General features: G+C 36.3%; 1 protein-coding gene across 1 annotated transcript in view; it reads left to right on the top strand.

The window, feature by feature from the left end:
• LOC125255751 (myosin phosphatase Rho interacting protein) overlaps nucleotides 1-16,006 on the top strand; it is a 78,256-nt gene that overhangs the window by 40,347 nt on the left and 21,903 nt on the right. The window contains 3 exon segments of the mRNA XM_048171226.1: nucleotides 1,320-1,376; nucleotides 14,887-14,955; nucleotides 15,109-15,198. Of these exon segments, the coding sequence (XP_048027183.1) occupies nucleotides 1,320-1,376; nucleotides 14,887-14,955; nucleotides 15,109-15,198 (216 nt within the window).

The raw sequence follows: 16,006 nt of genomic DNA, 5'->3' as shown, positions 1-16,006 counted from the left end.
TTTTCATTGTCAGTTTGATAATAATAATTTAACATGTTAACGAATGAAGCCTTATTTCACTAAGTGTTACTAAACAATAACAAATAATCAGAACATTTTCCATCATTATAGCATGTTGTAGTCCAGATTAAAATTTAAAAATGTTTAAGTTTGAAAATAACCTGTTAAGTCTTTAAGTATTAAGTATTTGGTGCTGTGATGAACAACATTGCGAATACAAAAAAGTCTATTTCAAGTATTTTAAATACGCTTTCCGGGGTAACCGCTGCATTTCTGCTGTTCCATCAGCGCATCTCCTTCACTCGTTTCGCCATGTGCTTCTCAGGCACGTTGGGCTTGTTTACATCTGGGCGCGTGTCCTTTCGACGCAGCATACAGCGGTGTTGTGCATTTTATATGGTTGATGGGGAAAGTATTCTTAAAATGTATTATAAAAATGTGAATAATTCGTAATAATTATTCACGGTATTTTGAAGTGCCCATGATAACAATATTGTGCATATTCATTATCGTGATATATAGTATTACCGAATATCAGCACATGTCTACTTGAGAATAATACTTAAAAGCACAATATGTACAATTTTTGGATTAAAATATCCAATAAACACTAGAACAGTGCTATATATTTCGCTTCCGGAACATTTGTTGCACTCTGTTGTTCAGCTAGGCTAAATAACACCGTAATTAGGGAGAAGTACATGTATTCCATTTAAATTGCACTTGAGTAAAGTGCAAATGCCCCCAAATAATACTTAAATATAGTAATCAAGTAAAATAATTCAAGTATTGTACACTCCTGCTCTTTTCAGTGTGTGTATGGCGCGTTTGTTTGAGAGTGTGTGTGTGTGTTTGTTGCTCCATCCAGCACTCTTAACACCCTGTTTTCCCTGGACGCAATACACAAATGCCTGTGGTGTTGTTCCTTTTGTGTGGAGCACTTGAGTTCTTCAAGAGAATCAGACCTGGCATGTGGAGTGTGTTTTCCACCTCACCGTCATGGGCTGTGAGGTCAAGTAGTCCAGAAAAACACCTTGACTTGCATCTTTTTCTATCACCCAAGAGTGTAAAAGAACCAAAGTGCTTTGTGTTTGTGTTTGTTGCTGTAATGTCTGAAAGCGAGGTGAGCTCTTGGACTCCTGTGGGTAGGTTTTGGATGGCGTGTGAAAGCTCGTTGTAGTTTCAGTACTTCACGCCGCACACCTGATATTTGCTCTGCTCCTCATGCATGGAGACCTGTGTGATCTCACTTCATATGACACGAATAGCTCGACTGTTCCTCTGTTTATATTCATGACTGCTTCCCTTTTGGATTACAGCCAGACCTGCTGAACTTCAAGAAAGGTTGGATGGTGAAACTTGATGAACAAGGCCAGGTAAGCTTTTGTTTCTTTGTAAACAATAAACAAAAAGGATCTCTCAGCGATTGTATCTCATAGATGTGTAGTGTTGAGAAATGAAATGATGAATCTGAAACTGCTGGGTGATAAATTGAGTATTCTCACAATGATTTTACCTGTGAGATATAATTATATTTAAAAACAATATTATTAATTGTTTAAAAGCAACATTGCAAATATTACTGCTTTTTTTTTTTTTTGATAACATTTCCTAAAAACATTAGCCTGGATGCCAGCCGAACTTAGCCCCGCCCACAACATTTCTAGGTCGGGAAGTTCAGTCTGGACTCGATCCGTAGAGGAGTAATTATGCCCGAACAGAAACTGTTCGGACCAATCACATTGTCAGGGCGATGATTGACAGATTATCACCAGAAACGTAATCAGCCACGTCATCAAAGAGCGCTTGGGTTAGTTTACAACAATGATGGCTGTTGTTGAAGAACTGAGATGTGTAGATTCCGCCATTGCGTCCGTTATAGAAGATATCGACAGCGCATTAATTGGCAAGTACTCCGTGTATACATAAATTCTTTTACAACACCGGCAAAGATTGTTTATGCTCATCTTCTACTAGTTCCAGCATGTGTGCAGTTGAGTTCTGTTGACAACTATGCGTCGCGCAGAACTAAGTGATGCGTCGCGTCACTAACTCTGTAGCTCTGATTGGTTGTAGGTCTATCCAATTGAGGTCTTTCCTGGATCGGTTGAAATACGCCCCCATAATCAAAGCCCAATGGAGCAGTATCAGACTCATATATTATGACTAGAATTGAGTATGACCACGTCAGGCTATAAAAACATGCTTTTGACTATTTATTTTCATCTTTAGACTATTTAGTAATATTAAGATATTGTAGTATTATTAATTTTACTATTATGTATGTTATTTCTGTTTATTACCTTTTGTTGTTTTGTTATATATTATTGTTTTTTTAATTGTTTCTACTCCAATTTGTTGTTATAGTAATATAATATTATTATATTACAACATTCCATATATTATATGGAAGCTTGTTTCTGCCGCTAAATAAAAAATAAAGAAGGTAATTGCAACTTTTTCTCGCAATTCAGACTTTATATCTCGCAATTCTGACTTTATATCTCGCAACTCTGACTTTATATCTCGCAACTCTGACTTTATATCTCGCAACTCTGACTTTGTCTCGCAACTCTGACTTTATATCTCGCAATTCTGACTTTATATCTCGCAACTCTGACTTTATATCTCGCAACTCTGACTTTATATCTCGCAATTCAGACTTTGTCTCGCAACTCTGACTTTGTCTCGCAACTCTGACTTTATATCTCGCAACTCTGACTTTATATCTCGCAATTCTGACTTTATATCTCGCAACTCTGACTTTATATCTCGCAATTCTGACTTTATATCTCGCAATTCTGACTTTATATCTCGCAACTCTGACTTTATATCTCGCAATTCTGACTTTATATCTCGCAACTCTGACTTTATATCTCGCAACTCTGACTTTATATCACGCAATTCTGGCTTTATATCACGCAACTCTGACTTTATATCTCGCAACTCTGACTTTGTCTCGCAACTCTGACTTTATATCTCGCAATTCTGACTTTATATCTCGCAACTCTGACTTTATATCTCGCAACTCTGACTTTATATCTCGCAATTCAGACTTTGTCTCGCAACTCTGACTTTGTCTCGCAACTCTGACTTTGTCTCGCATATCTCGCAATTCAGACTTTGTCTCGCAACTCTGACTTTGTCTCGCAACTCTGACTTTGTCTCGCAACTCTGACTTTATATCTCGCAACTCTGACTTTATATCTCGCAACTCTGACTTTATATCTCGCAATTCAGACTTTGTCTCGCAACTCTGACTTTGTCTCTCAACTCTGACTTTATATCTCGCAATTCTGACTTTATATCTCGCAATTCTGACTTTATATCTCGCAACTCTGACTTTATATCTCGCAATTCTGACTTTATATCTCGCAACTCTGACTTTATATCTCGCAATTCTGACTTTATATCTCGCAACTCTGACTTTATATCTCGCAACTCTGACTTTATATCACGCAATTCTGGCTTTATATCACGCAATTCTGACTTTATATCTCGCAATTATGACATTATATCACGCAATTCTGACTTTGTCTCGCAACTCTGACTTTATATCTCGCAACTCTGACTTTATATCACGCAATTCTGGCTTTATATCTCGCAACTCTGACTTTATATCTCGCAACTCTGACTTTATATCTCGCAATTCAGACTTTGTCTCGCACTTTATCTGATTTGTCTCGCAACTCTGACTTTGTCTCGCAACTCTGACTTTATATCTCGCAATTCGCAATTCTGACTTTTTGTCTCGCAACTCTGACTTTATATCTCGCAACTCTGACTTTATATCTCGCAACTCTGACTTTATATCTCGCAATTCAGACTTTGTCTCGCAACTTGACTTTGTCTCTCAACTCTGACTTTATATCTCGCAATTCTGACTTTATATCTCGCAATTCTGACTTTATATCTCGCAACTCTGACTTTATATCTCGCAATTCTGACTTTATATCTCGCAACTCTGACTTTATATCTCGCAACTCTGACTTTATATCACGCAATCTGCTTTAACCGCAATCTGACTTTATATCTCGCAATTATGACTTATATCTCGCAATTCTGACTTTGTCTCGCAACTCTGACTTTGTCTCGCAATTCTGACTTTATATCTCGCAACTCTGACTTATCTCGCAACTCTGACTTTATATCTCGCACTCTGACTTTATATCACGCAATCTGACTTTATATCACGCAATCTGACTTTATATCTCGCAACTCTGACTTTATATCTCGCAATTCTGACTTTGTCTCGCAACTCTGACTTTTCTCGCAATTCTGACTTTATATCTCGCAACTCTGACTTTATATCTCGCAACTCTGACTTTATATCTCGCAACTCTGACTTTATATCTCGCAATTCAGACTTTATATCTCGCAACTCTGACTTTATATCTCGCAACTCTGACTTTATATCTCGCAACTCTGACTTTATATCTCGCAACTCTTTATATCTCGCAACTCTGACTTTATATCTCGCAATTCTGACTTTATATCTCGCAACTCTGACTTTATATCTCGCAACTCTGACTTTATATCACGCAATTCTCTTTATATCACGCAACTCTGACTTTATATCTCGCAACTCTGACTTTGTCTCGCAACTCTGACTTTATATCTCGCAATTCTGACTTTATATCTCGCAACTCTGACTTTATATCTCGCAACTCTGACTTTATATCTCGCAATTCAGACTTTGTCTCGCAACTCTGACTTTGTCTCGCAACTCTGACTTTATATCTCGCAATTCTGACTCTATATCTCGCAACTCTGACTTTATATCACGCAATTCTGACTTTATATCACGCAATTCTGACTTTATATCTCGCAACTCTGACTTTATATCTCGCAATTCAGACTTTATATCTCGCAACTCTGACTTTATATCTCGCAATTCTGACTTTATATCTCGCAACTCTGACTTTATATCTCGCAATTTATATCACGCAACTCTGACTTTATATCTCGCAACTCTGACTTTATATCTCGCAACTCTGACTTTATATCTCGCAACTCTGACTTTATATCACGCAATTCTGGCTTTAATTCACGCAACTCTTGTCTCGCAACTCTGACTTTGTCTCGCAACTCTGACTTTATATCTCTTTATATCTCGCAATTCTGACTTTATATCTCGCAACTCTGACTTTATATCTCGCAACTCTGACTTTATATCTCGCAATTCAGACTTTGTCTCGCAACTCTGACTTTGTCTCGCAACTCTGACTTTATATCTCGCAACTCTGACTTTATATCTCGCAACTCTGACTTTATATCTCGCAATTCAGACTTTATATCTGACTTTATATCTCGCAACTCTGACTTTATATCTCGCAACTCTGACTTTATATCTCGCAATTCAGACTTTGTCTCGCAACTCTGACTTTGTCTCGCAACTCTGACTTTATATCTCGCAACTCTGACTTTATATCTCGCAACTCTGACTTTATATCTCGCAATTCAGACTTTGTCTCGCAACTCTGACTTTATATCTCGCAATTCTGACTTTATATCTCGCAATTCTGACTTTATATCTCGCAACTCTGACTTTATATCTCGCAATTCTGACTTTATATCTCGCAACTCTGACTTTATATCTCGCAATTCTGACTTTATATCTCGCAACTCTGACTTTATATCTCAACTCTGACTTTATATCACGCAATCTGGCTTTATATCATGCAATTCTGACTTTATATCTCGCAATTATGACTTATATCTCGCAATTCAGACTTTGTCTCGCAACTCTGACTTTGTCTCGCAACTCTGACTTTATATCTCGCAATTCTGACTTATATCTCGCAACTCTGACTTTATATCACGCAATTCTGACTTTATATCGCAATTCTGACTTTATATCTCGCAACTCTGACTTTATATCTCGCAATTCTGACTTTATATCTCGCAACTCTGACTTTATATCTCGCAATTCTGACTTTATCTCGCAACTCTGACTTTATATCTCGCAATTCTGACTTTATATCTCGCAACTCTGACTTTATATCTCGCAACTCTGACTTTGACTCTTATATCTCGCAACTCTGAACTCTGACTTTATATCTCGCAATTCTGACTTTATATCTCGCAACTCTGACTTTATATCTCGCAACTCTGACTTTATATCTCGCAATTCAGACTTTGTCTCGCAACTCTGACTTTGTCTCGCAACTCTGACTTTATATCTCGCAATTCTGACTTTATATCTCGCAATTCTGACTTTATATCTCGCAACTCTGACTTTATATCTCGCAACTCTGACTTTATATCTCGCAATTCAGACTTTGTCTCGCAACTCTGACTTTGTCTCGCAACTCTGACTTTATATCTCGCAACTCTGACTTTATATCTCGCAACTCTGACTTTATATCTCGCAATTCAGACTTTGTCTCGCAACTCTGACTTTGTCTCTCAACTCTGACTTTATATCTCGCAATTCTGACTTTATATCTCGCAATTCTGACTTTATATCTCGCAACTCTGACTTTATATCTCGCAATTCTGACTTTATATCTCGCAACTTTATATCTCGCAATTCTGACTCGCAACTTATGTCTCGCAACTCTGACTTTATATCTCGCAACTGACTTATATCTCGCAACTCTGACTTTATATCTCGCAACTCTGACTTTATATCACGCAATTCTGGCTTTATATCACGCAATTCTGACTTTATATCTCGCAATTATGACTTATATCACGCAATTCAGACTTTGTCTCGCAACTCTGACTTTGTCTCGCAACTCTGACTTTATATCTCGCAATTCTGACTTTATATCTCGCAATTCTGACTTTATATCTCGCAACTCTGACTTTATATCTCGCAACTCTGACTTTATATCTCGCAATTCAGACTTTGTCTCGCAACTCTGACTTTGTCTCGCAACTCTGACTTTATATCTCGCAACTCTGACTTTATATCTCGCAACTCTGACTTTATATCTCGCAATTCAGACTTTGTCTCGCAACTCTGACTTTATATCTCGCAATTCTGACTTTATATCTCGCAATTCTGACTTTATATCTCGCAACTCTGACTTTATATCTCGCAATTCTGACTTTATATCTCGCAACTCTGACTTTATATCTCGCAATTCTGACTTTATATCTTGCAACTCTGACTTTATATCACGCAATTCTGGCTTTATATCATGCAATTCTGACTTTATATCTCGCAATTATGACATTATATCACGCAATTCTGACTTTGTCTCGCAACTCTGACTTTGTCTCGCAATTCTGACTTTATATCTCGCAACTCTGACTTTATATCTCGCAATTCTGACTTTATTTCACGCAATTCTGACTTTATATCTCGCAACTCTGACTTTATATCTCGCAATTCTGACTTTGTCTCGCAACTCTGACTTTGTCTCGCAATTCTGACTTTATATCTCGCAACTCTGACTTTATATCTCGCAACTCTGACTTTATATCACGCAATTCTGACTTTATATCACGCAATTCTGACTTTATATCTCGCAACTCTGACTTTATATCTCGCAATTCTTTATATCTCGCAACTCTGACTTTATATCTCGCAACTCTGACTTTATATCTCGCAACTCTGACTTTATATCTCGCAATTCTGACTTTATATCTCGCAACTCTGACTTTATATCTCGCAATTCTGACTTTATATCTCGCAACTCTGACTTTATATCTCGCAACTCTGACTTTATATCACGCAATCTGGCTTTATATCACGCAACTCTGACTTTATATCTCGCAACTCTGACTTTGTCTCGCAACTCTGACTTTATATCTCGCAACTCTGACTTTATATCTCGCAACTCTGACTTTATATCTCGCAACTCTGACTTTATATCTCGCAATTCAGACTTTGTCTCGCAACTCTGACTTTGTCTCGCAACTCTGACTTTATATCTCGCAATTCTGACTTATATCTCGCAACTCTGACTTTATATCACGCAATTCTGACTTTATATCACGCAATTCTGACTTTATCTCGCAACTCTGACTTTATATCTCGCAATTCGACTTTATATCTCGCAATTCTGACTTTATATCTCGCAACTCTGACTTTATATCTCGCAATTCTGATTTTATATCTCGCAACTCTGACTTTATATCTCGCAACTCTGACTTTATATCACGCAATTCTGGCTTTATATCACGCAACTCTGGCTTTATATCTCGCAACTCTGACTTTGTCTCGCAACTCTGACTTTATATCTCGCAATTCTGACTTTATATCTCGCAACTCTGACTTTATATCTCGCAACTCTGACTTTATATCTCGCAATTCAGACTTTGTCTCGCAACTCTGACTTTGTCTCGCAACTCTGACTTTATATCTCGCAATTCTGACTTTATATCTCGCAACTCTGACTTTATATCTCGCAACTCTGACTTTATATCTCGCAATTCAGACTTTGTCTCGCAACTCTGACTTTGTCTCGCAACTCTGACTTTATATCTCGCAACTCTGACTTTATATCTCGCAACTCTGACTTTATATCTCGCAATTCAGACTTTGTCTCGCAACTCTGACTTTATATCTCGCAATTCTGACTTTATATCTCGCAATTCTGACTTTATATCTCGCAACTCTGACTTTATATCTCGCAACTCTGACTTTATATCACGCAATTCTGGCTTTATATCACGCAACTCTGCTTTATATCTCGCAACTCTGACTTTGTCTCGCAACTCTGACTTTATATCTCGCAATTCTGACTTTATATCTCGCAACTCTGACTTTATATCTCGCAACTCTGACTTTATATCTCGCAATTCAGACTTTGTCTCGCAACTCTGACTTTTCTCGCAACTCTGACTTTATATCTCGCAATTCTGACTTTATATCTCGCAATTCTGACTTTGTCTCGCAACTCTGACTTTGTCTCGCAACTCTGACTTTATATCTCGCAATTCAGACTTTGTCTCGCAACTCTGACTTTGTCTCGCAACTCTGACTTTATATCTCGCAACTCTGACTTTATATCTCGCAACTCTGACTTTATATCTCGCAATTCTGACTTTGTCTCGCAACTCTGACTTTATATCTCGCAATTCTGACTTTATATCTCGCAATTCTGACTTTATATCTCGCAACTCTGACTTTATATCTCGCAATTCTGACTTTATATCTCGCAACTCTGACTTTATATCTCGCAACTCTGACTATATCTTGCAACTCTGACTTTATATCACGCAATTCTGGCTTTATATCATGCAATTCTGACTTTATATCTCGCAATTATGACATTATATCTCGCAATTCAGACTTTGTCTCGCAACTCTGACTTTGTCTCGCAACTCTGACTTTATATCTCGCAACTCTGACTTTATATCTCGCAACTCTGACTTTATATCTCGCAATTCAGACTTTGTCTCGCAACTCTGACTTTATATCTCGCAATTCTGACTTTATATCTCGCAATTCTGACTTTATATCTCGCAACTCTGACTTTATATCTCGCAATTCAGACTTTGTCTCGCAACTCTGACTTTATATCTCGCAATTCTGACTTTATATCTCGCAATTCTGACTTTATATCTCGCAACTCTGACTTTATATCTCGCAATTCAGACTTTGTCTCGCAACTCTGACTTTATATCTCGCAATTCTGACTTTATATCTCGCAATTCTGACTTTATATCTCGCAACTCTGACTTTATATCTCGCAATTCTGACTTTATATCTCGCAACTCTGACTTTATATCTCGCAACTCTGACTTTATATCTCAACTCTGCTTTATATCACGCAATCTGGCTTTATATCTTTCTGACTTTATATCTCGCAATTCTGACTTTATATCTCGCAATTCAGACTTTGTCTCGCATCTGATCTCGCAACTCTGACTTTATATCTCGCAACTCTGACTTTATATCTCGCAACTCTGACTTTATATCTCGCAATTCAGACTTTGTCTCGCAACTTGACTTTATATCTCGCAATTCTGACTTTATATCTCGCAATTCTGACTTTATCTCGCAACTCTGACTTTATATCTCGCAATTCTGACTTTATATCTCGCAACTCTGACTTTATATCTCGCAACTCTGACTTTATCTGCAACTCTGACTTTATATCACGCAATTCTGGCTTTATATCACGCAACTCTGACTTTATATCTCGCAACTCTGACTTTGTCTCGCAACTCTGACTTTATATCTCGCAATTCTGACTTTATATCTCGCAACTCTGACTTTATATCTCGCAACTCTGACTTTATATCTCGCAATTCAGACTTTGTCTCGCAACTCTGACTTTGTCTCGCAACTCTGACTTTATATCTCGCAATTCTGACTTTATATCTCGCAACTCTGACTTTATATCTCGCAACTCTGACTTTATATCTCGCAATTCAGACTTTGTCTCGCAACTCTGACTTTGTCTCGCAACTCTGACTTTATATCTCGCAACTCTGACTTTATATCTCGCAACTCTGACTTTATATCTCGCAATTCAGACTTTGTCTCGCAACTCTGACTTTATATCTCGCAATTCTGACTTTATATCTCGCAATTCTGACTTTATATCTCGCAACTCTGACTTTATATCTCGCAACTCTGACTTTATATCACGCAATTCTGACTTTATATCACGCAACTCTGCTTTAATCTCGCAACTCTGACTTTATCTCGCAACTCTGACTTTATATCTCGCAATTCTGACTTTATATCTCGCAACTCTGACTTTATATCTCGCAACTCTGACTTTATATCTCGCAATTCTGACTTTTCTCGCAACTCTGACTTTGTCTCGCAACTCTGACTTTATATCTCGCAATTCTGACTTTATATCTCGCAATTCTGACTTTATATCTCGCAACTCTGACTTTATATCTCGCAACTCTGACTTTATATCTCGCAATTCTGACTTTGTCTCGCAACTCTGACTTTATCTCGCAACTCTGACTTTATATCTCGCAACTCTGACTTTATATCTCGCAACTCTGACTTTATATCTCGCAATTCTGACTTTGTCTCGCAACTCTGACTTTATATCTCGCAATTCAGACTTTATATCTCGCAACTCTGACTTTATATCTCGCAACTCTGACTTTATATCTCGCAATTCTGACTTTATATCTCGCAACTCTGACTTTATATCTCGCAACTCTGACTTTATATCTCAACTCTGACTTTATATCACGCAATTCTGCTTTATATCTGCAATTCTGACTTTATATCTCGCAATTGACTTATATCTCGCAATTCTCTTTGTCTCGCAACTCTGACTTTCTCGCAACTCTGACTTTATATCTCGCAACTCTGACTTTATATCTCGCAACTCTGACTTTATATCTCGCAATCAGACTTTGTCTCGCAACTCTGACTTTATATCTCGCAATTCTGACTTTATATCTCGCAATTCTGACTTTATATCTCGCAACTCTGACTTTATATCTCGCAATTCAGACTTTGTCTCGCAACTCTGACTTTATATCTCGCAATTCTGACTTTATATCTCGCAATTCTGACTTTATATCTCGCAACTCTGACTTTATATCTCGCAATTCAGACTTTGTCTCGCAACTCTGACTTTATATCTCGCAATTCTGACTTTATATCTCGCAATTCTGACTTTATATCTCGCAACTCTGACTTTATATCTCGCAATTCTGACTTTATATCTCGCAACTCTGACTTTATATCTCGCAACTCTGACTTTATATCTGCAACTCTGACTTTATATCACGCAATCTGCTTTATATCACGCAATTCTGACTTTATATCTCGCAATCTGACTTTATATCTCGCAATTCTGACTTTGTCTCGCAACTCTGACTTTATCTCGCAACTCTGACTTTATATCTCGCAACTCTGACTTTATATCTCGCAACTCTGACTTTATATCTCGCAATTCAGACTTTGTCTCGCAACTCTGACTTTATATCTCGCAATTCTGACTTTATATCTCGCAATTCTGACTTTATATCTCGCAACTCTGACTTTATATCTCGCAATTCTGACTTTATATCTCGCAACTCTGACTTTATATCTCGCAACTCTGACTTTATATCTCGCAACTCTGACTTTATATCTCTGCTTTAATCTCAATTCTGACTTTATATCTCGCAATGACTTATATCTCGCAATTCTGACTTTGTCTCGCAACTCTGACTTTATCTCGCAACTCTGACTTTATATCTCGCAATTCTGACTTTATATCTCGCAACTCTGACTTTATATCACGCAATTCTGACTTTATATCGCAATTCTGACTTTATATCTCGCAACTCTGACTTTATATCTCGCAATTCTGACTTTATATCTCGCAACTCTGACTTTATATCTCGCAATTCTGACTTTATATCTCGCAACTCTGACTTTATATCTCGCAATTCTGATTTATATCTCGCAACTCTGACTTTATATCTCGCAACTCTGACTTTATTTCACGCAATTCTGACTTTATATCTCGCAACTCTGACTTTATATCTCGCAACTCTGACTTTGTCTCGCAACTCTGACTTTATATCTCGCAATTCTGACTTTATATCTCGCAACTCTGACTTTATATCTCGCAACTCTGACTTTATATCTCGCAATTCAGACTTTGTCTCGCAACTCTGACTTTGTCTCGCAACTCTGACTTTATATCTCGCAATTCTGACTTTATATCTCGCAATTCTGACTTTATATCTCGCAACTCTGACTTTATATCTCGCAACTCTGACTTTATATCTCGCAATTCAGACTTTGTCTCGCAACTCTGACTTTGTCTCGCAACTCTGACTTTATATCTCGCAACTCTGACTTTATATCTCGCAACTCTGACTTTATATCTCGCAATTCAGACTTTGTCTCGCAACTCTGACTTTATATCTCGCAATTCTGACTTTATATCTCGCAATTCTGACTTTATATCTCGCAACTCTGACTTTATATCTCGCAACTCTGACTTTATATCTCGCAATTCTGACTTTATATCTCGCAACTCTGACAACTCTGACTTTGTCTCGCAACTCTGACTTTATATCTCGCAATTCTGACTTTATATCTCGCAACTCTGACTTTATATCTCGCAACTCTGACTTTATATCTCGCAATTCAGACTTTGTCTCGCAACTCTGACTTTGTCTCGCAACTCTGACTTTATATCTCGCAATTCTGACTTTATATCTCGCAATTCTGACTTTATATCTCGCAACTCTGACTTTATATCTCGCAACTCTGACTTTATATCTCGCAACTCTGACTTTGTCTCGCAACTCTGACTTTGTCTCGCAACTCTGACTTTATATCTCGCAACTCTGACTTTATATCTCGCAACTCTGACTTTATATCTCGCAATTCAGACTTTGTCTCGCAACTCTGACTTTATATCTCGCAATTCTGACTTTATATCTCGCAATTCTGACTTTATATCTCGCAACTCTGACTTTATATCTCGCAATTCTGACTTTATATCTCGCAACTCTGACTTTATATCTCGCAATTCTGACTTTATATCTCGCAACTCTGACTTTATATCTTGCAACTCTGACTTTATATCACGCAATTCTGGCTTTATATCATGCAATTCTGACTTTATATCTCGCAATTATGACATTATATCACGCAATTCTGACTTTGTCTCGCAACTCTGACTTTGTCTCGCAATTCTGACTTTATATCTCGCAACTCTGACTTTATATCTCGCAATTCTGACTTTATTTCACGCAATTCTGACTTTATATCTCGCAACTCTGACTTTATATCTCGCAATTCTGACTTTGTCTCGCAACTCTGACTTTGTCTCGCAATTCTGACTTTATAATCTCGCAACTCTGACTATATCTCGCAACTCTGACTTTATATCTCGCAACTCTGACTTTATATCACGCAATTCTGACGTTATATCACGCAATTCTGACTTTATATCACGCAATTCTGACTTTGTCTCGCAACTCTGACTTTGTCTCGCAACTCAGACTTTATATCTCGCAACTCAGACTTTATATCTCGCAACTCTGGCTTTATATCACGCAATTCTGACTTTATATCTCGCGACTCTGACTATATCTCGCAATTCTGACTTTATATCTCGCAACTCTGACTTTATATCTCGCAACTCTGACTATATCTCGCAATTCTGACTTTATATCACACAATTCTGACTTTATAACGTAATTCTGAAAAGAATTGCAGGATAAAAAGTCACTTTTTTTTATTTTATTTTTTTTATTCAGTGGCAGAAACAGGCTTCCATAGTAATATAAACAATTAAACTGGAAAAAAGCAAAAATAAAAGGAGAAAATAACTTTTTTCATGACATTTATTCAAACTTACATTAATTAAATAATGAAGAAGATATCTCTAGCAGGTCAAGTAAAATGTAATGAATATTTAATATATTGTATATATATTCAGCAAAATGCTCTTATTTCTGCTATGAGCATTGAACAGCTTTTGAGGTCAAAGGTTTGGTCATTGATTTTACATCAGTGTCGGTGCATCACTAGGATTGTGTAGCATATTGTATATTATACCTACAGTATTATATATTATTAAGTCTTGGCTTAATGTGGTTAAAAATGTACATTGGCTTCTGTGTTTGAAGTTTACAGAGCAAGTTCTTAGTTTTAAATGCATCATCTTTATTTACTGAAGATGGAAAGCTGTTTTCTGACATGACGTTGATCAAAGTTATGACTCAAAGCACTGATGCGGTTTAAAGGCCATCGCACACTTCGATTGAACTGCTTCAATAGGTCGAAGTTGAAAGGATAGAACCTCTCAACTTTTTTCACATGGTCTTTAAAGAAGGATAAATGTCTTAAAAACCTGGCTGTACATCAGACTGATGCAGGGTTATCTGGGACCCAGGGCTCTGTGTAATGATCTGACAGATTTCATGTCTATGAGTATTATATGTTATCTATTCTAGTGTCTTATATCTTAGTCTTTTTCTTATGCTTTTCTGTTTTAGTGGAAGAAGTATTGGTTTGTGCTGACAGATCACAGTCTTCGATACTACAAGGATTCTATCGCTGAAGAGGTAATTCACAGTATTATGTGTCTGAAGAAGTTCAGTGTGCACACATTGCTGGTTCATTTATCTTTTCATCCTCCTCAGATTTTTCAGCCTGATTGCTGTAATTGAGAACATTTCTCTCACTGAATCTCTGTTTTTTATTTTTAATATCAACAGGCGTCTGATCTTGACGGAGAGATTGACCTCAGTACATGCTATAATGTTACAGAGTATCAGGCTCAGCGGAACTATGGCTTCCAGATTCATGTAAGTCTGTCTAAAGCTTTTTTTTTGTTGTACTTTTTATTTTATTAACTTGTTTTATGGACTTTATTATATTTTATTTTGTAGACTTTTTATTTATTAACTTTGTTTTATGGACTTTTTTATTTTATTTTTATTTTGTGGATTTTTTATTTTTTGGACTTTATTTTATTAATTTTTATTAGGACTTTTAAATAAGTCTTCAAAATAAAATACATTTTATTTTTTGGACTTTTTATTTTTTAGACTTTTATTTTATTACCTTTTGTTTTATGGGCTTTTGATTTTATTTTATTTTTATTTCAAGGACTTTTTTATTTTATTTTATTATTTTTTATTTATTTATTAACCTTTTGTTTTATGAGCTTTTCTATTTTATTTTATTTCATGGACTTTATTTTATTAACTTTGTTTTATGGACCTTTATTATTTTATGTACTTTCTATTAATTTAAATTTATATTTTATGGACTTTATTTTATTAACTTTTTTTAAGGACTTTTAAATAAAGTCCTCAAAATAAAATAAAATACATTTTAGTTTTTGGACTTTTTATTTATTTTTTAGACTTTTATTTTATTACCTTTTTGTTTTATGGGCTTTCTATTTTATTTTTTATTTTTTTTACATTTTTTTTTTTTTTTACTGTTTTTTTATTAACATTTTGTTTTATGAGCTTTCTATTTTATTTTGTGGACTTTATTAACTTTATTTTATTAACTTTTTAAGGACTTTTTAAGGTATTTTATGCTGTTGACTTTTTGTTTTATTTTTAGGCTTTTTATTTTATTACCTTTTGTTTTATGGACTTT

The sequence above is a fragment of the Megalobrama amblycephala genome, linkage group LG20 (genome assembly GCF_018812025.1).
Source record: "Megalobrama amblycephala isolate DHTTF-2021 linkage group LG20, ASM1881202v1, whole genome shotgun sequence".
Classification (NCBI taxonomy): domain Eukaryota; kingdom Metazoa; phylum Chordata; class Actinopteri; order Cypriniformes; family Xenocyprididae; genus Megalobrama; species Megalobrama amblycephala.
Note: the sequence above shows the minus strand (reverse complement) of the source record. Positions and strands in the feature narration are given on the sequence as shown.